Here is a 25,153-nt window from a genome sequence, read left to right as displayed (position 1 = left end):
CTTGTTAAAGGGAAGAGGACGGCCTATGTAAAGATGTGGCGTGAAGGTTCAATTGGGGCGATTGAGAGTTATAAGGTAGCCAAGAAGGATCTGAAAAGAGAGCTAAGAGCAGCAAGGAGGGGACATGAAAAGTCCCTAGTTGGTAGGATTAGGGAAAACCCAAAGGCTTTCTATAGGTATGTTAGGAATAAAAGAATGACTAGGGTAGGAATAGGTCCAGTCAAGGATAGGAGTGGGAAGTTGCGTGTGGAGGCTGAAGAGATTGGGGAGATACTGAATGAATACTTTTCGTCAGTATTCACTCAGGAACAGGACATTGTTGCCGATGTGAATATTGAGTCACAATTAATTAGAATGGATGGCTTTGAGGTATGTAGGGAAGAGGTGTTGGAAATTCTGGAAAGGGTGAAAATAGATAAGTCCCCTGGCCTGATGACATTTATCCTAGGATTCTCTGGGAAGCAAGGGCGGAGATTGCAGAGCCATTGGCCTTGATTTTTATGTCCTTGTTGTCTTCAGGAATAGTGCCAGAAGACTGGAGGATAGCAAATGTGGTCCCCTTGTTCAAGAGGGGAGTAGGGATAACCCTAGTAACTATAGGCCGGTGAGTTTCACTTCTGTTGTGGGCAAAGTCTTAGAGAGAATTGTAAGGGATAGAATTTATGAACATCTGGATAGGAATAATGTGATCAAGGATAGTCAGCATGGTTTTGTGAAGGGCAGGTCGTGCCTCACAAACCTTATTGAATTCTTTGAGAAGGTGACTAAGGAGGTGGACGAGGGTAAAGCAGTAGATGTGGTGTACATGGATTTTAGTAAGGTGTTTGACAAGGTTCCTCATGGTAGGCTACTGCAAAAGGTACAGAGGTATGGCATTGAGGGTGAGTTGGAAGTTTGGATTAGGAACTGGCTGGCTGGAAGAAGACAGAGGGTAGTAGTTGATGGTAAAGGTTCATCTTGGAGTGCAGTTACTAGCGGTGTTCCGCAAGGATCTGTTTTGGGATCATTGCTGTTTGTCATTTTTATAAATGACCTGGAGGAGGGGCTAGAAGGTTGGGTGAGCAAGTTTGCAGATGATACGAAAGTCGGTGGAGTTGTTGACAGTGAGGAAAGATGTGGCAGGTTACAGCGGGATATGGATAAGCTGCAGAGCTGGGCAGAAAGGTGGCAAATGGAGTTCAATGTAGGTAAGTGTGAAGTGATTCACTTTGGTAAGAGTAACAAGAAGATGGGGTACTGGGCTAATGGTCGGATACTTGGTAGTGTGGATGAGCAGAGGGATCTTGGTGTCCGTGTACACAGATCTCTGAAAGTTGCCACCCAGGCAAATAGTGCTGTGAAGAAGGCATATGACATATTGGCTTTTATTGGTAGAGGAATTGAGTTCCGGAGTCCTGAGGTCATGTTGCAGTTGTATAAGACTCTGGTGCGGCCGCATCTGGGGTATTGTGTGCAGTTTTGGTCGCCATACTATAGGAAGGACGTGGAGGCACTGGAACGGGTGCAGAGGAGGTTTGTTGCCTCGTATGGTAGGAAGATCGTATGAGGAAAGACTGAGGCACTTGGGGCTGTTTTCATTGGAGAAAAGAAGATTTAGGGGTGACTTGATAGAGGTGTACAAGATGATTAGGGGTTTAGATAGGGTTGACCATGAGAACCTTTTTCCACGTATGGAGTCAGCTATTATGAGGGGGCATAGCTTTAAATTAAGGGCTGGTAGGTATAGGACAGATGTTAGGGGTAGATTCTTTACTCAGCGAGTCGTGAGTTCATGGAATGCTCTGCCAGTAGCAGTGGTGGACTCTCCCTCTTTATGGGCATTTAAACGGTCATTGGATAGGCATATGGAGGATAGTGGGCTAGTGTATGTTGGTGGGCTTGGATTGGCGCAACATCGAGGGCCAAAGGACCTGTACTGCACTGTATTTTTCTATGTTCTATGAATGGGATAGGATAGGAACAGAAAACTGACTTGAAAAGCTTGTTGCAGTGATATGAGGACATAAGTAGGAATAGAATGGGGAGGACTAATACTATAGTTCATGAGGCTGATGTAGGGAGAGCTATTCTGATAAAACAACACCCCTACAGGCTTAAAGGAGCACATGTACAGAAGGAAGTGGAAGTGATGGTTGAAAAAGACATCATCGAGCCGAGTCAAAGGGAGTGGAGTTCACCGGTTGTATTGGTTCTGAAGTCTGATGGTACTCAACAATTCTGTGTGGGTTATCAGAAAGTCAATGCCATAACTAAATCAGACTCCTGCCCAATTCCATAGCTGGAGGACTGTGTATAAAAAGTTGGACAAGCAACTTACATCATAAAGTTGGACTTAATATGTGGTTACTGGCAAGTACCTTTGTCAGAGACAGTGACAGAAGTTTCTGCATTTGTAACCCCAAATGGGCTACGTCAATTTAAAGCAATACCTTCAGAATGAAGAATGTACCAGCCACATTTCAAAGACTTATGGACAGAGTTGGGCAGGAATAATTAATTGTGCCATCTATATCAATGATTAGGTGATTTTTAGCGATTCATGGAAAGATCATATGGTGCATTTGGCAGAGCTCTGAAAGATTATGCAAAGAAAAACTGGTCCAAAATTTAGACACAGAAGGATGACCCTGAGAAATGTGAAGACAAATGCCATCGAGGAATTTCCAAGACTAACTTCGAAGAAAGAGGTACTTTGATTTTTTGGAACTGAGCAGATTCTACTGGACGCTTGTACCAAAGTTTAGCTGACAGATTTGCGAAAGAAGAACATTAAATTTTGGTGGACAGAACAATGTCAGGAGGCATTTGAGGATTTAAAAGCAGTGTTAACCACCACACTAGTTTTAGCCACATCAGATTTCTTAAAAGTCATGATCGATGCCAGCAATGTAGGGGTTGGAGCTGTGTTGATGCAGGAAGATGATGGCGGAATTGAAAAGCCAGTTGGTTCTTTTTCAAAGAAACTCAATATCCACCAGAGAAAAGACTCCACATCGGAAAAAAAAGTTATTGAGTTTGGTATTGGCGTTACCTTTTAATTTTTATGTCACGAACAAGGTTTCAGAGATCATCCCTCTCAACTTTTGGGAAACATTTAAAGACAAAATATTTTATTGGAGTCTTATGTTTTAATTTACAAATTGTACAGATTGCGGGTTGTAAAAATGTTATTGCAGATGCATTATCGTGGGCTTAAAACAAAATGTGTAGATAAGATAGAACCGTTACTATTCAATGTTATATATCTACGCAGAATTCTATTAAAGGTATAACATTAGATTAGTGACCTATGTATCTCACAATAATGGTGTTAAGATTTGGAAGAGAGAGAAAAAAGCCACCTTTTCATTAAGATGGTTCATTTTTCTCGAAAGGTGGAGCTGCCACAAAGTCGCTGTGTAAAAATGGTTAAATTGTAAAATGGGCAAAAGCATAGTGATGTCCCTTTAAGAGAAAATGCTTAGAGATTTAAAAATGAATCTCAGGCAGGCAGCTACAGGTGCTCAAATTGACACAATGTATCAAAACGCCATTTAGATAGCAACTGGATCCAGACAACAGTTTAAATTCAGTCAATTAATTTAAAAAGACACTTGGAGGCTAAGGATCAATTGAATTCAAATCTGATGGTGTTGACAACCTGAAACCAATCATATTATAAGAATTTGATAGGTTGTGAAAGTATATAGTAGAGGGGCAACTGGACAGAGAGGGGAGAGCCAACTGTCATCTGAAGACAGAGCAAACCCACCATCTGAGAAAGAAATACCAATTGCAGCTTTCCACAAAAATACCAAAGTTTTATGTTTGATGTGAAGTCTTGCCATTACAGGTTTCCATCCTTTCTTGTTTGTCCTTTGAATTGAGCATCCTCCAAGAAAAACAAAGCCAAAAAGAGCTACTATCTTTGCAAATCATCAGATTAGATTTACCTTTCTCTTTATTCCTCAATTCTTTCCTCTTTTTGAATCTCATTCAACAAATTTTCAGCTCAATAATTGATGGAAACCATAATCAAAAACCTAAAAATTGTGATTCCATCCAGTCAGTTACCCAAGAACAATAGAAATCACAGGTGTTGTAACACAGTCTAGGTTGGATGGAGATAAAGATAATAAAATTGAACATCAGCAATAGAACTGGCTGTCCATTTAAAATTCAGTCCAATTTTATTTTCCATTCGTGTTAATTTCACACCCAAAATAGATCCTTGAAAATAAATTGCTAACATTCAAACTGTATTAAATTAATATTATGGTTTTCACTATTACTTTATTGTACAGAGAATAAAGGCAAAATTGGTTTGGCAAAAGTTTACATTGTCATATCAAATTTATACATCTTTTATACATAAAATGTACAGTGGGTTTTCTTAAAGACATAAAAACATGAATCTTTCTATCGTTTTTAAATCCAAGACAATTTTTGAACAATGAGGAATATCCTGTCAGAATTCTACAAAATGTCTTATCAAAGGCTTTTCAAAAAGTGGTCACACACGATGCAATTTTTCATATTTCTCCAATTTTTAAAAGAAAAATTGAGATAACTGGAAATATACATTTATTTTGCAATGTTAAATACTTATTAACTAAGACATGTAGATGTTTCATAAAAATAACAATTTGCATTTCAGTATTGTACCACTCATATTTCGTGTAACTAATACAAAGGTTTGAGCTGGTGCAACAGGAAGACTTATTTTATTCAGTTGATAAGCGAGAAATACACTTTGCCAATTGCACAATGCTCAATTTAACAAATTCCTTGATGCACGACCTATGGTAATTAAGTTAACAATTATGAAAACAATGATAGCGGAGTCTTACGAAGCATCAGCAAAAATTAATCGTCCTTGTTTTTCTTGAAGGCCTGTTCTTCAAATGCAAGTGCACTCTACAGATAATGATAAAAACATAATTCAAAAAGATTATTTTTGACAATTATCCCATACCACCAGTATAGTTCATAATTGTACCTTTCAGTTTTGCACAATCTCAAGTTGTTTATATCAGGTGTAACATTATATTCCTCATACACTTCATGGTAAAGTCCTGGGGAATGTTGCTGGACAAAGTGACCTTGGAGTGCAGGTTCATGCTTCCTTGAAAGTGGAGTCACAGGTAGATAGGATAGTAAAGAAGGTGTTTCATTTGCTTTCCTTTATTGGTCAGTGCATTGAGTATAGGAGTCAAAAAGCATGGCGCTGGAAAAGCACAGCAGGTCAGGCAGCATCCGAAGAGCAGGAGAGTCGACATTTCAGACATAAGTCCTTCATTTGGAATGGGGATGGGGGGGCCAAGGGGGCTGATAAAATGGGAGGGGTGCGGCTGGGGGAAAGGTAGCTAGGAAGACGATAGGTAGGTGATGGTAATAGGTTGGAGCAGAGGGTGGACCGGATAGGTGGTAAGGAAGATGGACAGGTAGGACAGTTTAAGTGCCAAGTTGGACAGTGGGATCTGGATAAGGTGGAGGGAGGAGAGATGAGGGAACTGGTGAAATCGACATCGTTTCTGTGTGGTTGGAGGGTCCCAAGGCGGAAGATGAGGTGTTCATCCTCCAGGCGTCGGTGGCTAGGATTTGGTGGTGGAGGTAGCCCAGGACTTGAATGTCCTTGGTGGACTGGGAGGGGGAGTTGAAATGGTCAACCACATGGCAGTGGGGTTGTTTAGTGTGTGAGTCCCGGAGATGTTCTCTGAAATGTTCCACAAGTTGGTGTCCTGTCTCCCCAACGTGAGGAGACCACATCAAGAGCAACAGACATTGAAGATGAGGTGTTTGGATGTGCAGGAAAATCTCTGCCAGATGTAGAAGGATCCTTTGGGGGCTTGGATGAAGGTGTGGATGGGAGGTGTGGGGCAGGTTTTACACTGAACAGTTTCATCAACTTCATGAACACCTCCCATTTTCATCTCAAGTTCATCTCCCTCCCTTCCTGAATTTCTCCATCTCCATTTCTGGTGACCGATTCACAAGGACATCAACTTCAAAACCACCAACTCCCACAGCTACCTGGATTACACACACCCCCAACTCGCCGTAAAAACACTATCCCAATTCCTCAGTTGTATCTGCTCCCAGGAGGAGCAGTTCCACTCCAGAACACCCCAGATGGCCACCTACTTCAAGAAGCGCAATTTCCCCTTCAACGTGGTCAACAATACCCTCCAGCGCATCTCCTCCACTTCCCACACCTTTACCCTTGAATCCCACCCCTCCAACCGCAATATCCCCATCAACATCCAACAACAATATCCCCCCGATCCTCACTTTTCAGTGCACTAATCTCCAGATACAACACATCATCCTCCGCCATTTCCGCCACCTATAGTCAGACCCCACCACCAGAGAAATATTTCCCTCCCCACACCTATCATCATTCCACAGAGACCATTCCCTCCTCAATTTCCTCCAAACCACCCTCCACTCTCAGCACCTTCCCTTGCCACCACAAGAGGTGTAAAACCTGTGCCCACACCTCCCCCCTCATTCCATTGAAGGTGCCAACATCCGACAGAGATTTTCCCGCACATCCAAACACCTCACCTACTGTGTCCATTGCTCTTGGTGTAGTCTCCTCTACATTGGGGAGACATGATGCCAATTCACAGAGCATTTCAGGGAACATCTCTGGGACACATGCACTAAACAAACTCACTGTCCTGTGGCCAACCATTTCAAAGTGGACTTGTTGGGCCAAAGGATCTGTTTCCAGACTGTAGGGATTCTATGATAAATTCCTCTCCCACTCTGCCAAAGACATGCAAGTCCTGGGCCTCCTCCACCATCAAATCCTAGCCATCTGGAGGAAGAACACCTCATCTTCAGCCTTGAGATTCCACGTGGCCTCCAACCACATGGAATCAATGTCGATTTCACCAGTTTCCTCAACTCCCTGCCACCCCACCCACCTTATCCCAGATCCAATCCTCCAACTTGATACCGCCCTCTTGAACTGTCCTACCTGTCCAACTTCCTTCCCACCTCTGATCTATCACCATCACCCTTCACCTTCATCTACCTATCACCTTCCTAGCTACCTTCCTCTCAGCCCCACTCCCCTCCCATTTATATCTTAGCCTCCTTGAGACCCTCCCCACACTCCTGATGAAGGACTTATGCCCAAAAAAGTCAATTTTCCTGGTCCTCAGATGCTGCCTGACCTTCTGTGCTTTTCCAGCACCACACTTTTGACTCTGATCTCCCGTATCTGCAGTCCTCATTTTCTTCTCTGCATTGAGTATAGGAGTTGAGAGGTCATGCTGCAGCTGTACAGGGCATTGGCACTTTTAGAATATTTTTAGAATCTGGTCTCCCTCCTATAGGAAGGATGTTGTGAAACTTGAAAGGATTCAGGAAAGATTTCATAGAATCATAGGGTCCCTACAGTGTGGAAACAGGCCATTTAGCCCAACAAGTCCATACTGACCCTCTAAAGAGTAACCCACCCAATTCCATTCCACTACCCTATTACTCTGCATTTACCCTTAACTAATATATCTAACCTATATATCCTTGAACACTATGGGCAAGTTAGAATGGCCAATTCACCTAACCTTCGGATTGTGGGAGGAAACCAGAGCACCCAGAAGAAAGCCACTTACAAGGATGTTGCCAGGGTTGGAGTGTTTGAGCTATAGGAAGAGGCTGAATAGGCTGGGGCTGTTTTCCCTGGAGTGTCAGAGGCTGAAGGGTGACCTTATAGAGGTTTATAACATCATGAAGGACAGCGATAGGGTACGTAGACATGGTCTTTTCCCTGGGGTGGGCAGTCCAGAACTGGAGGGCATAGATTTAGGGTAAGACAGGAAAGGTTTAAAAGGGACCCAAAGGGACTATTTCACAGAGTGTTGTGCGTGTGTGGAATGAGTTGCCAGAGGTAGTGGTGGAGGCTGGTACAATTACAACATTTAAAAGACAGCTGGATGGGTATATGAATAGGAAAGGTTTAGAGAGATATGGGCCATGTGCTGGCAAAGGGGACTAGATTAGTTGAGGATGTCTGATCGGCAAGGATGAGCTGGACCAAAGGATCTGTTTCCCTGCTGTTCATCTCTATGACTCAAGAAGCTTCCTGTTTGTATTAAGTGATGTGATATACTGAACAAATCAGGAGTAGGACAGCACTAACAACCTTTAATACTTATTGTGCACTTCAGTGATTTCAAAAAAATGAAACTTAGCTTGTTGCCAGATTATGGTATCATTCAAGCTTTACTATAACTTACTTGTGCCAGTCAACTTCAGTCTACTAACCCTGTCTTTACTCATGAGTATCTGAATTACCCTGCAAGTTCGTCATCGGTGCAGTACAACATTTGGTACCATTGTTTTCTATTATCACACAATTCAACTCCTTAAGCATTCACTTTCTCCAACAATGAGATACATGGCAGCTTAGTGTACCATTTAAAAGATGCACTGCAGCAGCTCGCCATGCCTCCTTTGACAGCAGCTTCTAAACTCAGGAACTCTGCAATCTCAAACATGAGTTGACAACCTGTGGATACTTATGCAATTCTGAGCCTTGGCTGGTCAAATCCATTTTTCTTATTGTCAAGGCACATATCTAAAATAAAATTACTTGGCAATGGATAGTGTGACACGGAGAACTTGTGAAGTCTTCAGTCACAGAAATTTGAAATTCTATCAAACATTTGCTTGGATCAAAGTCATATGTTGCAATGCTTTGCCAAGCAAAATGATGCTATGAACTAGCAGGTTAACAGCTTACATATTGCTCACTACACATTAAGGTAAGTCATTTATAGACTTGGATGTGTATATCAACAAACAAGAGCTAGTTGGCCCATTTTTGAGAATGTTCTGCTACAAAAATAATTCATTTCAGAAAACTTAAAAGAGACTAATCGCAATTAAATGACTTGTATTCTCCAATTTTTATTAATATTCTATTTGTGAGAAAGGATATAATGTGAAAATATTGTAATCAAATGCCCTCTTTAACTGCTATTGAAACATGCACATTTACTGCATCAGTAAAAAGTATTGCAGAGAAATCCTCAAAAATGTCGCTGCTTTTTTTTTCATTTTTATAGGCAGTTGAGTAACAGCAATGCTGCTATTATGATATTGCATTTTTGATTTTTTAAAAAATAACTTCCTGTCATTGATGTTACTCCATCTTATGAGGACATCACTATCTGCATGTTCCTTACCAACTCACACACCATCCAATATGGAAATATATTACCACTCCTTCACTGTCATTTGGTCAAAATCCATACTCTCTTCCAATAGTACTGTGGGTATACCTACATAAGAAGTAGGAGTAGGATTAGGCAATTCAGCCCATTTAGCCTGCTCTGCCATTTAACAGGATCATGGCTGATCTCATCTTGGCCTCAACTTCACTTTCCTGCCTTCTCCCCATAGCCCTTTAACAAGGGGTTAAAATTTGGTCTATTTCCTCAAATTTATTCAGTGTACCGGCGTTCACTGCATTCTGGGGTATGAATTCCAAATCACAACTCTTTCAGAGAAAAAATTCCCCTCTTCACGGTCTTAAATATTTTCATAGAATCCCTACAGTGTGGAAACAGGCCATTTGGCCCAACAAGTCCACAGTGACCCTCCAAACAGTAACTCATCCAGACCCATTCCCCTGCTACTCTACATTTTACCCTTGACAAATTACCCTAACCTAAACATCCCTGAACACAATGGGCAATTTAGCATGGCCAATTCACCTAACCTGCACATCTTTGGATTGTGGCAGGAAACCGGAGCACCTGGAGGAAACCCACGCAGACACGAGGAGAATGTGCAAGCTCCACACAGACAGTCACCTGAAGCTGGAATCAAATCCAGCTCCCTGGCGCCGTGAGGCAGCAGTGCTAACCACTGACCATCGTGCCGTCCACAATCTGCCATGCCTCAGCTATTACTTGCATGCACTGCAATAGCTAAAAAGACAATTCATATCACTACTTTCTCAAGAGTAATTGGAGATGGAGAACCAATGCTGGCCTTGTCAGCAATGCTCATATCCCATGATTGATAAAAAAAAGGTCATTTTCCAAAAATTGAACGCTTTGCTTCACAATCTTGAACTACTAGAAATAAAGTTAAATAAATTAAGTCCACTGATCAGTTGAAATTTATTCATAAAAGTTTGCTTTCTTTTCAGCTCCCTTCTATAGAAACATCACTAAAAAGGGACAAATGAACCAAACTCCCTACATGCTTTAAACAAAATTATGCAAACCTCTAAATCCCCCAATTTAACAGCTTCCTAACATTGTATAATGCTCCCAGTGTGCACCACCAGGTGAACCTAACCAAGAAGTAAGTGGAGTCTGAGTTCTGCAAATGTAAGGCAAACTTCACAAAGTATGACAGAAGTACTGCTGATAACCTGGCAAGGAGGAGGAAGAGTATATTACTGGCGCAGCACCATTTTTTATAAGCATATGACTTATAAAGACAAAGCAAGGTTAATATTTGCCCAAAATCTGATTTTCATTTAACACTATGAACAACTACACATTCTGAAATGTATTAACAATTCAGAATTTACATTTCATTTGGTTTATACTGGCAAATGTTTATGAATGGTTGATTTATTTTTGCTTATTCATAATCCGTTGATTGTATTAAATATCATCTATGACTATACCTCAAAATAATATTGGAAAGCAAATGAAAACATACTATAAATTGTTACTGAACAGCACAATTTAGATTGGATCATCGAGCAATGTACCTTTGAATCTGGTAGGCAGGATCCAAAAGCTTCCAACAAGAGGTTGTCAACCTTTACTGCCTTCTCAAAGTCTGCATATGAAACTTTGTTATCATGGTCATAATCCTAGAAATGAAAAGGACAGATTTTGCAACAATAACTAATATAGAATTAGACCATATGGAGCAATTAGGTGGTATAATAAATCACCACACTGTCCATTCACTTTCTTCCAATGTAGTCCTATAAAAGATTTATTTAGGTAGTTAAAAGCTGGTTTTAAAGTAAGTATGGACTCATACTTTGGCACAAATATCAATCTTTTTTTAGAGATCATAAGGATAGGTGCTGTAGAAACTGTAATTTTAACTAAGGACTATGTGGTTGAAGAAAAAACACCTCATCTACTGTGTCCATTGCCCCGATGTGGTCTCCTCTACACTGGGGAGACAGAAGGCCAACTCGCTTTCAGGTAACATCTCTGGAACATATGCACACCAAACAACTCCACTGCCCTCTGGCTGACCACTTCAATTCCCCCTCCCACTCTGCCAAGAACACGCAAGTCCTGGGCCTCCTCCATCACCAAATCAAAGCCACCCAATGCCTGGAGGAAGAATGCCTCATCTTCCGCCTTGGGACCCTCCAACCACGTGGCATCAAAGTCCCCTCATCTCCTCTCCCGCACTTCATCTTATATCCAACTCTCCAACTCAGCACCAGCCTCTTGAACTGCCCGATCTGTCAATCTTCCGTCCCACCTATCCATTCCACTCTTCCCTCCAACCTATCACCTCCACCTCCACCTGCATGTACCTATCGCCTTCCCAGCTACCTCACCCCCACCCTCCTCTCCATCTCTCATTACCCTTCCCCACACTCCACGTTCCTGATGAAGGGCTTATGCCTGAAACATCAATTTTACTGCTCTTCAGATGTTGCCTGACGTGCTATGCTTTTCCAGTGCCATACTTTTTGACTCGATGAAAAAAAATAATGGATGTTTCATCAGTTAACTTGCTTTGCTATTTATAGGAACTAAGAGCCATTGAGCCTGCTTCGAATGTGCTGACCGAACACTTCAAAGCCCTTTTCTCACACTGTTCCCATAACCCTTTGTACCATTGGTAATCAGAAAGCTTGGCAGAGACGAGTTGGACGAAAAAGTTGGGTGTTTCTGTGCTGTACATCTCCATGACTCTACCTTTAACATATTGAAAGACTGAGCTTCCACAGCCCTCTGGTGGAGAATTCCAAAGGTTCACAACTGTCTCAGTAAAAAAAACTCATCTCTGTTGAATTGAATTGAATTCATTGTCACGTGTACCGAGGCACAGTGAAATGTTTTGTCTTGCGAGCAGTACAGGCAGATCACACAGTTAAATTGCATAGATAAGGAAATAATAGTTAAACAACGGCAAAACAAAAACACAAGTACAGGCGAATGCTAAGATTTTGGGAGTCTAGTCGGGTAGAAACTGTTTTGAAACCGGCTGATGCGTGTGTTCAGACTTCTGTACCTTCTCCCCGATGGTAGAAGTTGTAAAAAAACATTGCCAGGTTGAGATGGATCTTCGAGAATGTTGGCGGCCTTTCCTTGACAGTGGGCCTGGGAGATGGATTCTACAGATGGGAGGTTGGCCTTTGTGATTGCCCGGGCCGAGGTCACCAGTCTCTGTAACCATCTCCGATCTTGAATGATACAGTTTCTACACCAGGTACTGATATATCCAGACAGAATGCTCTTGATGGCGTACCAATGAATGTTGGCAAGGGTATTCACCATCATGCCAAATTTTCTCAGCTGCCTGTGGAAGAAGAGACGTAGTTGGGCTTTTGTAACCAGTGTGTCCACATGAAGAGTCCAAGAAAGCTTGTTGTTGTTGACCACACCCAGGAGCTTGAAACTCTCCACTCGTTCTACCTTTATCCTGTTAATGTGTGGGGGGGGGGGGGCACGAGTAACATCCCACCAAAAGTCAATAATGAGTTCTTTGGTTTTGCCGGCATGGAGAGCTAGGCTGTTCTCAGTGTACCATTTTTCCAGGTCTTCCATCATCTGGATGTGGTCTGTTTTGTTGCCATCTGAGATTCGACCATGGTGATGTCATCAGTGAACTTGTAAGTGGCATCCTCCTTATTTTTATATATGTCCCCTGTTCTAGCTTCTCCAAGCAGGGGACACCGCTTCCCTGTATTTACTCTGCCTATTCTTTTTAATGTTTAATAGATTTCAATGAGATCACCTCTCATTCCTCAAAAACAGAATGTAGAGCATAAGTAATCTGCAAATTCTTGTTGCTGATATTTGTATGAGACTTTGTATTGGTTCTTCGTAACATGGGTGGAAAACTTACAAAAACACGAGAAAACACATGCTTCTTCCATCAAGGTTATGTGGGAAAAGAAATGTTGCCAGGAAAATGGACCCCTTATATTTCTTAGAACGGTAATGTATTTTACTGTTGAGTACCAACATCCTTCACTTTAATGAACAGTAAATATATAGGGAAAATGTTCAAGCTTGAACTACAAGCTTTAGTGGCTTTTTAAAGACTTACTGGCATGGTCAGTGCATTGGATGTCGCTCTTTCAGCAGATATCCACTGAGTGGTACACTGCCCTGGGAAAAGTGCCTGTTAAGATGGGGCCAGAATAGGATATGATAGATGTCAGAGGGGTGGAATAGGTAGTTGATGAGGCAAATTTGGTAAGACATGGCAAGAAACTCACTGTGACTTGCAGCAAAAAGCCATAAAAAAAATCCAACCTAACTTAGCCAAAAAGATGTAAGATTCAGCCTGCTGTCTTTCAAATATTAAATATTAAACTGAACCTCTTCCGCTTTCGAAGTGAATATAAAAGATCCCACAGAATATCCTGGACGATTCCTGATTTCTTCCAAAGCTAGAGGGCATTGGTTTAAGCTGAGAGGAAAAAGACTTAAAAGGGACCTAAAGGACAACTTGTTCACACAGAGGGTGGTGCATATATGGTGGAGGCTGGTACAATACAACATTTAAAAGGCATCTAGATGGGTCTATGAACAGGAAGGGTTTAAGAGGGATATGGGCCAAATGCTAACAAATGGGACTGGATTAATGTAGAATATCTAGTCAGCAAGGACAAGTTGGACGGAAGGATGTGTTTCCATACTGTACATCTCTATGGCTCTATTTTTGGAAAGAGTAGGGCAATTATTCCCATGTCCTGGCCAATATTCACACCTCAATCAATTCAAATTCAGATTAAACAGTCACTGTCACATTGTTGTTTTTGAGGGAATTGCGGTGAGAAAATTGGTTGAACTATTTTATACATTACAATAGTGACTGCACTTCAAAAGTAGTCTTGGCTAAAAGGAACTCTATAAATACTAGCCTTTTTCATTTCATGCTCTCTATTGAAGGTTTGGTTCGCACAGCTACAAGAAAATGTAACATTCCCAGTATAATCTATTAAAAAACACAATATTAACTGCATTTGCCTCACTGTCAAAGATCACATAGACACATCCTAATGCTTGTATAGCTTCACATTGGTGGAATGGTAATGCAAATAATTGTGCAAGTGCTTTCAGATTTTTTTTGTAATAAAGCAACAAAAGGTTTATTTTTGGAAGAACAAAATCACAATGATTTCTCTTCCTTTTCCACTTTGCGTGAAACAAGTATTTTATTTATTTCGTGAGGTGTTCATCTTCCTCATGAGCATTTCCTACACATTTTAAACAGTATATTTATAGAAAATTATGAAAACATTGTCTCTTTTACAAACTCATGAAGAGACACAGGCTTCACTGATATCATTTTCTCATTCTTGTCCAAAGACCTGAGATGGAAATATCCCTTATTTATGTTTTCTGCCCTAAGGGAACAACTGATAGAATCATATTGCATGGAGGTTACTCTTTAGATGAAAAATAAATGCAAAAAACATCATGTTGGATTATTTATGTCATTTTCTCACCATCTTTTTCAGTGCTATCTCTACCAGGTCTTTAACTCCCTCATCAGGATCTTCTTCTGTTGGTTGTTTGATTAGGCTACTTTTGAGCATGTGAAACATCTCCTCTCGTGAAATGAAGCCATCTCCATTCAGATCAAAAACTTCAAAACAGACTGAATTAAAGTAAATGAAGAAATAACTTTAGACTGTATTAATTGTCAACTAAGCATTTACATGCATTTTATACAATTCAATAAATGTATAAATCATCCTACATTTAATTTTTTCATCCAAAGTCCCACGGAGAATTATTGATAATCCTTCAATCCATTCCCTCATGTTGACAAAGCTATCATTGTCTCTGTCAAATACACGAAAAACTGAGAAAGAAAAGGAAAACCAAACTCTCATTAATATTTAATGTTGACTTAAAATGATTGAGTTTACATTTCAGGCCTGAAATGGACTTTTGGAATGCCTCCTAATAATTCAGACACTTACCCTAGCTCATCAACAAAAAATATAAAATCGATGCATAGACTAATACATCGTACGTCAGGTAAATACTTCATATGATAATGTAAGTATCCAGTTACCAAACAACTATATCTTTAATTGCCTGCTTCAGTGTGTGTTCAAAGGTAAATTGGAACAGTTTTTCACTCTGCAGAAAGGGACTTTGGGCAAACTTTAATTGGGAAATGGGGGAAGAATTGATGGGGAAGGAAAGCTTCAACATTAGGACCCTATCTGGCTTCCAAACACACACCAACAAATAATGAAACAGTGGGATCACATCAGCAATTCTCACACAAGCAGATTTCTAATTGGCATTCCTCCAATAGTGGTGTATTGGTAATGTTGCTGGACTAGTAATGTATGATTCCAGTTTAATAATCTGGGGACAGATTATTCAAATCCTAGGAGGGCAGCTTGAGAAATTTTAACTAAATACACTCTTGAATTTAAAAAAATAGCCTAACAGCAATCACGTATTTATTATCAGTTGCCATAAAACCTTACATTTAACTAATATCCTTTAAGGAAGGAAATCTATCATCCTGACCTGAAATTACCTATATATGACTCCAGAGCCACAACAACGTGATTGACTCTTAACTGACCTCTCAGTTTTATCAAATCCCTACAAGGTCTAAAGAAATAAAACCAAATGGAAAACGTAGCATCATTTCAGCAACAGGAAAATAAGGACAAATCCAACCTGACCCATTACCGCCCACTAATCTATTCTCAATCATCAGTAAACTGATTGAATGTGTTATCAACAGTGCTATCAAGCAAGTGGGGCATCAAGGAGTCCTAGCAAAACCAGAAACAATAGTTACTGGAGGCAAACTCTCCACTCGTTGGAATCATACTCCACAAAAGGAAGATGTTTGTGGTTGTTGGATGTCAGTTATCTCAGCTCCAGGATATCACTGTTGGCATTCTTCAGGGTAGTGTCCCAGGCACAACTATTATCAGTTACTTCATCAAGACTTTCCCTCCATCACAAGGTCAGAGGTGAGGATGTTGGCCAACAATTACAAAATGTTTAGTGACATTCACAAGTCCTCAGATTTTGACAAGTCCATGTTCAAATGTAACAAGATCTGGACAATATCCAGGCTTGGTTTGACAAATGGCAAGGAACATTTGCATCATACAATTGCCAGGCAATGACCATCTCCATTAAGAGACAATAATCTCACCACTGCCCCTTAACATTCGATGGTCTTATCATCACTGAATCCCTATCAAAATGTTTGGGATTATCATTGACCAGAAATTCAACTGGACTTGCCAGAGTGATAGTAAGAGCAGGTCAGACACTAGAAATATTGCGGCAAGTAACTCACTTCCTACTTCTCCAAAATCTGTCCATCATCTATCTACAAGGCATAAGTCAGGTGTGTGGTGGAACACTCACGATTTGCCTAGATTGGTGTAGTTCCAAAAACACTCAAGAAACTTGACACCATTAAGGACAAGACAGCCTGCTTGACTGGCATGACATCCTCCACCACCAACAGTAGCAGCAATGTGTACTATTTACAAGGTGCACTAAAAAAAATCACCAGAGATCCTTAGACAGTACCTTCCAAACCCACAACCATTTCCATCTAGAAGGACAGGGTCAGCAGATAAATGAGAATGCACCATCTGCAAGTTTCTCTCCAAGCCACTCACAATCTAGACTTAAATCACTATTCCTTCATTGTCACTAGGTCAAAACCCTGGAAATCCCTCAAGTGCATTGTGGCTTAACCTATAGCACATGGGGAGCAGCAATTGAGGAAGGCAGCTCACCACCACCTTCTCAAGAGCAACTTGGAAGAGCAATAAATGCTGGCCAGCCAAAAATACCCATGTCCCACAGGTGAATAAAACAAATAATGACAAATACAGCCCTGTTGACTCTGATAAGTGCTCCTAATGAATCCCTGCAGATTGCACCAAAATTGGGAGAGTTGTCCTACATACTAGTCAACAACAGCCTGCCTTAATCATATTCACAGAATTATAACTTGTATGACTTGCCCCAGACATCACCAACACCACCCCTGAATGTCCCCTGTCCAACTGGGCAGGGCAGCCCTAGAAGAGGTGGTAACACAATGGTATACAGTTGGCAAGGATATGCCTGGCAGTTTCTCAACACTAACTTCAGACCCAATGAAGTCTCATGGTATCGTGTCAAACAGGCAAATAAATGAGTTGTTTATTTCTACCTTCGCTGCTCCCCAACCCCCAATCTCCTCATCCCTTTCTCAGTACTCTTTAATATTGAACACTACCTGGAGGAAGCACTAAGGGTGGAAAGGGCTACCTGGATGGGGATCTTCAATGTCGTTCTCCAAGAATAGTTCAACTGCACCACTACTGACTGAAATGGCCGAGTCTTTAAGCCATCACTGCAGAACTGTGTCTGTAACAGAGATGAGTAAACCAACAAGAGAGAAAGTCTGCGTGACAATGTGTCCATCCATGACAGCATCAGTAGAAGTGACAACTGCAGAGTCATTGTGAAGACCAAATCCTGTCTTCACATTGGGGATACCCACCCTGTTTTGTGTGGCACAATCTTGAGTGAAAAATTGGTCAGACTTCAAAAAGATCTGGTAACTCAAAATTAGGCATCCATGAGGCACTGTGGGTGGTCAGCAGCAGCAATAGAATTGTATTCAATCACAATCTGCAATCTCATGAAACAGGACATCCTTGATTCCACAATGATCTTCAAGCCAGGAGATGAATTCTGGTTCAATGAAAACCGCAGGAACTTATGGCAAGAAAGCACGAGATAAAAATGAGGTATCAAGCTAATGGAGCTATAACACAGGAGCTACTTATATGGAAGCAGCATATAATGGACAGGTCTAAATGCTCCCAATAACGAATGTATCAGATCTAACTTCTGCAGTTCTGCCACATCCAGTTGAGAATGGTAATGGACAATTAAAGAATAAACAGGGGGTCGAGACTTCACAAACATCCACATCTTCAATATGGGAAAGCCCAGCAAATCAGCACAAAAAACAAGTCTGGAGTATTTCTTCCAACCTCAGACAAAAGCGCCGAGTGGATGATCCACCTTGGCCTCCTCTCAAGGTTCCCATTGTCACAGGTGTCAGTCTTAAACCAACACATGGTACCAAGAGGTTTATTTCACTGGATACTGCCATTCCAGCAATAATATCAAGACTTGTGCACCCGAACTAGCCATTACCCTTGCCAAGCTGTTCCAATACAGCTGCAATATTTGCATCTACCCAGCAATGTGGAAACCTGACCAGCCACGTATTCTTAACAAAATGCCAGGTGAATCCAAACTGATCAATTACCACAGTATCAGTCTATTTTTGAACATCAGCAAAATGATAAAAGGAGTCATCAACGGTGTTATCAAATGGCACTTGCAAAGGAAGCGAGTCGCAAGTGGAATTCCTACACTTGTTAGGAGCAGCTGATCGAAGAACTGCTTAGAATTATTTGTTAAAACAAATGGATTGCTTATTGATGTGTGCTTTGCATATTAAGCACTGGCTGGTCTCTGCCTCCAAATAATCACAGACTAGCATTGCTCTGGGGTTTCTGGTGCCCCTCCTGATATTCACTCACTGGGGTGCTTAACTGATTCTTTTCAAATGTTATTCTTAGACCGCTCAGATAGTTTTAATGACATCTATCCAAGTTTGCTGGTATGAAACTTTTAAAAGTCTCATGGCCAAAGCCTCTTTTCAGTTCTGAGAACTTGAAAACTTGCTTCCCTCTTTACTTGGATTTAGTAGCAACTACAAGTCACCCTAGGATGTGTGTACTCCAAGTAAAGGTCCAGAAGCAGGTCACTTTTTCATTTTAAAGTTGGACAGTTTCTTTTGTTTTAGGAGACCCTTCTCTTACTTGACTGCCAGGGCATCCTGATGTTTTATTGCTGAAATGCCTCCTGTGGCCTACCCTCAGCTTCAAGACCCAACCATCCATCTAATTGAATGGCCAATCTATCCTCAGGACATTAATGAGCCAAAATATAAAAATCAACAGTGAAAATCATCGTACACAGCATGAGCTTTTGAGCCCCAATTCGATGGCAGTGGGTCGCATAAGCCCAAGGAAAATCTTACACCGTATCTCATTTATGAGACGTACTTCTCAATTTCAGTTTATACATTTAGATAACAATGAAGCAAAATCTCTTTTTAGCCTTGGAAACAGCAATAGTATTGCTATTGGTGGAACTGTGAACAATATTAAAGGCAAGCTGAATGAAGATGCCTTCTCTGCCACATGACTACAGCATGATATAAAGTGAAGTGTATAAAAATACACATGCAATGCTTTAGATTTGACTGGAAGTATTTTAAATTTAACTTGCAAAACTTTAATGTAAATGAAGAACTGATGAAGCCACTGGCTTGTATGGGATGTTTTAAAAATGTACCTAGTATTTCTTGATTATATGTTTTTATTGGGATCTGTCTCTTGATTAAATTTTAAAAATATAAGCTAGAAGTATAAAGTTAGCCTGGAGCAGTGTTTTGCAGAGCAATAAAACGATGCTAATTTCCGGGTCTGTAGATTGGAAGGAGAAAAATGGTCTTTAGTAGAGTGATATGCTTTTCTTGTGGGATGTGGGAGTTTTGGGAGAGTTTAAGGGTTACTGTGGATTATATCTGCATAAATGTTGTTGGTTGCGAATCTTGTCAGATCAAATGGATTGGCTGGAACAACAGTTACAGGCAGAGAGGAATTTACAAGAGCGAGGGAGAGTGATGGATGGTAGTTATAGGAAGGGAGAAAAGCCACAGATACAGTCAGGTAGATGGGTTAACTCCAAGAAAGGTAGGAAAGGCAGGCAAGTAGTATAGGAGTCTTGTGGCTATCCCAATTTCAAACAAGTATGCGGTTTTGGAAGATGTAGGGGGCGATGGACTTTCAGGGGAATCTAGCAGGAACAGCCAAGTTTCTGGTACCAAGACTGGCTCTAATGTAATGAGAGGTACATTGGGTTCCAAACGATCGATTGTGTTGGGGGACTCTCTAGTCAGAGATACAGACAGGGGCCAGCAGCAAAAAATCAGAATGGTGTGTTGTCTCCCTGGTGCCAGGATCAAGGATGTCTCAGAGAAGGTGCAGAATGTCCTCATGGGAGAGAGGGACCAGCAGGAGGTCATTGTACATATTGGTATTAACGACATAGGAAGGGAAAAAGATGAGATTCTGAAGGAAGAATATAGAAAGTTAGGAATTTAAAAAGGAAGTCCTCATGGGTAGTAATATCTGGATTACTCCCAGTGCTACGAGTTAGTGAGGATAGGAATAGGACGATAGAGCAGATGAATGCATGGCTGACGAGCTGGTGTGCGGGAGAAGGATTCACATTTTTGGATCACTGGAAGCTCCTTTGGGGTAGAAGTGACCTGTACAAGAAGGATGGATTGCACCTAAATTGGAAGGGGACTAATATACTGGCAGGGAGATCTGCTAAAGCTGCTCGGAAGGGTTTAAACTAGTAAGGTGGTAGGGATGTGACCCAGAGATGTACTGAGGAAAGAGATCAATCTGAGACTGGGTACAGTTGAGAAAAGAAGCCAGTTAAACAGTCAGGGCAGGCAGGGACAAAGCAGAGAACAATGTAGGACTGATAAATTAAACTCCATTTATTTCAACGCAAGAGGCCTAACAGGGAAGGCAGATGAACTCAGGGCATGGTTAGGAACATGGGACTGGGACATCATAGCAATTACAGAAATGTGACTCAGGGATGGACAGGACTGGCAGCTTAATGTCCCAGGACATAAATGATATAGGAACGATAGAAAGGGAGGCAAGATAAATGGGGCGATTTTGATTAGGGGTAGCATTACAGCTGTACTGAGAGAGGATATTCCTGGAAATCGAGGGAAGTTATTTGGGTGGACCTGAGAAATAAGAAAGGGATGATCACCTTATTGGGATTGTATTATAGACCCTGTAAATAGTCAGAGGGAAATTGAGAAACAAATTTGTAAGAAGATCTCAGTTATCTGTAGGAAATATAGTGTGGTTTTGGTAGGGGATTTTAACTTTCCAAACATAGACTGGGACTGCCATAGTGTAAATAGGGTTTAAATGGAAAGGAATTTGTTAAGTGTGCACAAGAAAACTTTCTGATTAGTATGTGGATGTACCTACCAAAGAAGGTGCAAAACTTGACCTACTCTTGGGAAATAAGGCAGGGCAGGTGACTGAGGTGTCAGTGGGGGAGCACTTTGGGGCCAGCGACCATAATTCTATTCGTTTTAAAATAGTGTTGGAAGAGGATAGACAAGATCTAAAAGTTGAAGTTCTAAATTGGAGGAAGGCCAATTTTGACTGTATTAGGCAAGAACTTTTAAAAGCTGATTGGGTGCAGATGTTCGCAGGGTAAAAGGACAGCTGGAAAATGCGGAACTTTCAAAAATGAGATAACGAGAGTCCATAGACAGTATATTCCTATTGGGGTGAAAGGAAAGGCTAGTAGGTGTAGGGAATGCTGGATGATTAGAGAAAAAGAGGTTTTGGTTAAGAAAACAAAGGAAGCATATGTCAGGTATAGACAGAAGAGATTGAATGAATCCTTAGAAGAGTATAAAGACAGTAAGGATGTACTTAGAGTCACAGAATCATAGAGATGTACAGCACGGAAACAAACCCTTCGGTCCAACTCGTCCATGCCAAACAGATATCTTAACCAAACCTAGTCCCACCTGCCAGCACCCAGCCCATATCCCTCCAAACCCTTCCTATTCATATCCAGAAGCTTTTTAAATGTTGCAATTGTACTAATCTCCACCACTTCCTCTGGTAGCTCATTCCATACATGTACCATCCTCTGCATGAAAAAATTGCCCCTGGGTCTCTTTTATATCTTTCCCCTCTCATCCAAAACCTATGCCCTCTAGTTCTGGATTCCCCCACCTCAGGGAAAAGACTTTGTCTATTTATCCAATCCACGTCCCTCGTGATTTTATAAGTCTCTATACAATCACCCCTCAATCTCTGACACTCCAGGGAAAACAGCCCTAGCCTATTCAATTTCTCCCTATATTTCAAATCCTCCAACCCTGGCACAACATTCTTGTAAATCTTTTCTGAACATTTTCAAGTTTCACAACATCTTTCTGAAAGGAAGGAGACCAGAATTGCACGCAAATATTCCAACAGTGGCCTAACCAATGTCTTGTACAGCCGCATCATGACCTCCCAACTCCTGTACTCAACACTCTGACCAATAAAGGAAAGCATACCAAACGCCTTCTTCACTATCCGATCTACCTGCAACTCCACTTTCAAGGAGCTATGAACCTGCACTCCAAAGTCTCTGTTCAGCAACACTCCCTAGGACCTTACCATTAAGTTATAAGGCCTGCTAAGATTTGCTTTCCCAAAATGCAGCACCTCACATTTATCTAAAGTAAACTCCATCTGCCACTCCTCAGCCCACTGGCCCATCTGATCAAGATCCCGTTGTAATCTGAGGTAACCCTCTTCAATGTGCACTACACCTCCAATTTTGGTGTCATCTGCAAACTTACTAACTATACCTCTTGTGCTCACATCCAAATCATTTATATAAATGATGAAAAGTAGTGGACCCAACACCGATCCTTGTGGCACTCCACTGGTCACAGGCCTCCGGTCTGTAAAACAACCCTCCACCACCACCCTCTGTCTTCTACCATTCAGCCAGTTCTGTATCCAAGTGGCTAGTTCTCCCTGTATTCCATGAGATCTAACCTTGCTAACCAGTCTCCCACTGGGAACCTTGTTGAACACCTTACTGATGTTAGTCCATATAGATCGCATCTACCACTCTGCCCTCATCAATTCTCTTCAAAAAACTCAGTCAAGGTTCTGAGACATGATTTCCCATGCACAAAGCCATGTACATCCTGTCCGTCAGGATTCTCTCCAACAATTGGCTTACAACCGACGTCAGGCTCACCAGTCTATAGTTCCCTGCCTTGTCCTTACCACCTTTCTTAAGCACGTTAGCCAACCTCTGGACTTCTGGCACCTCATTATGATACAAATATCTCAGTAAGAGGCCTAGCAATCACTTCCCTACCTTTCCACAAAGTTCTAGAGTACACCCGATCAGGTCCTGGGGATTTATCCACTTTTATGTGTTTCAAAACATCCAGCATTTCCTCCTCTGTAATATGGACATTTTTCAAGATGTCACCATCTATTTCCCTACATTCTATATCTTCCATATCTTTTTCCACAGTAAACACTGATGCAAAGGCCACCTTACTGATCTTTGAGGGCCATATTCTCTCCTTACTTACCCTTTTGTCCTTAATGTATTTGTAAAAACTCTTTGGATTTCCTTAAGTCTATTTGCCAAAGCTATCTCATGTCCCTTTTTTGCCCTCCTGATTTTCCTCTTACGTATAGTCTATTGCCTTTATACATTTCAGGCTTGAAATGGATTTCTGGAATCGAAGGATTCACTCGATCTATCCTGTCTATACCTGACATATGCTTCCTTCTTTTTTGTAATCAAACCCTCAATTTCTTTAGTTATCCAGCATTCCCTATACATATCAGACTTTCCTTTCACCCTAACAGGAATATACTTTCTCTGGATTCTTGTTATCTCATTTCTGAAGGCTTCCCATTTTCCAGCCATCCTTTTAACTGTGAACGTCTGCTCCCAATCAGCTTTTGAAAGTTCTTGCCGAATACCATCAAAATTTGCCTTTCACCAATTTAGAACTTCAACTTTTAGATCTGGCCTATCCTCTTCCATCATTAATTTAAAACGAATAGAATTATGGTCGCTGGCCCCTAAGTGCTCCCCCACTGACACCTCAGTCACCTGCCCTGCCTTATTTCCCAAGAGTAGGTCAAGTTTAGCACCTTCTCTAGTAGGTACATCCACATACTGAATCAGAAAATTTTCTTGTATACACTTAACAAATTCCTCTCCATCTAAACCCTTAACACTATGGCAGTCCCAGTCTATGTTTGGAAAGTTAAAATCCCCCTACCATAACCACCTTATTATTCTTACAGACAACTGAAATCTCCTTACAAATTTGTTTGTCAATTTCCCTCTGACTATTAGGGGGTCTATAATACAATCCCAATAAGGTGATCATCCCTTTCCACCCAAAATAACTTCCCTTGATGTATTTCCAGGAATATCCTCCCTCAGTACAGCTATAATGCTGTCCATTACCAAAAACGCCACTCCTCCTCCTCTCTTGCCTCCCTTTCTATCCTTCCTGTAGCATTTGTATCCTGGAACATTAAGCTGCCAGTCCTGTCCGTCCCTGAGCCATATTTATGTAATTGCTATGATGTCCCAGCCCCATGTTCCTAACCATGCCCCTGAGTTCATCTGCCTTCCCTGTTAGGCACCTTGCATTGAAATAAATGGAGTTTAATTTATCAGTCCTATGTTGTTCTCTGCTTTGTCCATGCCTGCCCTGACTGTTTGTCTCGCTTCTGTTCTCAACTGTACCAGTCTCAGATTGATCTCTTCCCCCCCATCTCCCCCCTCCACCCCAATCTTACTAGTTTAAATCCTCCTGAGCAGTTCTAGCAAATCTCCCTGCCAGTATGTTAGTCCTCTTCCAATTTAGGTGCAATCCATCCTTCTTGTACAAGTCACTACTACCCCAAAGGAGCTTCCAATGATCCAAAAATGTGAATCCTTCTGCCACACACCAGCTCCTCAGCCATGCATTCATCTGCTCTATCGTCCTATTCCTGCCCTCACTAGCTCGTAGCACCGGGAGTAATCCGGATATTCCTACTCTCGAGGACCTCCCTTTTAAATTCATGCCTGACTCTCTGTAATCTCCCTTCAGAATCTCAACGTTTTCCCTTCTTATGTCATTGGTTCCAATGTGTACAATGACCTCCTGCTGGCCCCTTTCCCCGTTGAGAACATTCTGCACCCTCTCTGAGACATTCTTGATCCTGGCACCAGGGAAGCAACACACCACTCTGATTTTTCGCTATGGC

At 41.4% G+C, this 25,153-nt stretch overlaps 1 protein-coding gene across 2 annotated transcripts in view; it reads right to left on the bottom strand.

The window, feature by feature from the left end:
* Positions 1-4,241: 4,241 nt before the first annotated feature.
* The window catches only part of clxn (calaxin), a 32,622-nt gene continuing 11,710 nt past the window's right edge, over positions 4,242-25,153 (bottom strand). Inside the window, exons 3-6 of one of the 2 annotated variants that reach the window (XM_072575272.1) lie at positions 14,929-15,033; positions 14,675-14,826; positions 10,727-10,831; positions 4,242-4,896 (exon numbers count right to left, since the gene is read on the bottom strand). In XM_072575272.1, coding sequence (XP_072431373.1) covers positions 4,846-4,896; positions 10,727-10,831; positions 14,675-14,826; positions 14,929-15,033 — 413 coding nt within the window. In that variant the 3' untranslated portion in view covers positions 4,242-4,845. The remainder of the gene's footprint in view (positions 4,897-10,726; positions 10,832-14,674; positions 14,827-14,928; positions 15,034-25,153) is intronic. The other variant, XM_072575273.1, reaches the window with a different exon arrangement.

This window comes from Chiloscyllium punctatum, chromosome 8, assembly GCF_047496795.1.
Source record: "Chiloscyllium punctatum isolate Juve2018m chromosome 8, sChiPun1.3, whole genome shotgun sequence".
NCBI lineage: Eukaryota > Metazoa > Chordata > Chondrichthyes > Orectolobiformes > Hemiscylliidae > Chiloscyllium > Chiloscyllium punctatum.
Note: the sequence above shows the minus strand (reverse complement) of the source record. Positions and strands in the feature narration are given on the sequence as shown.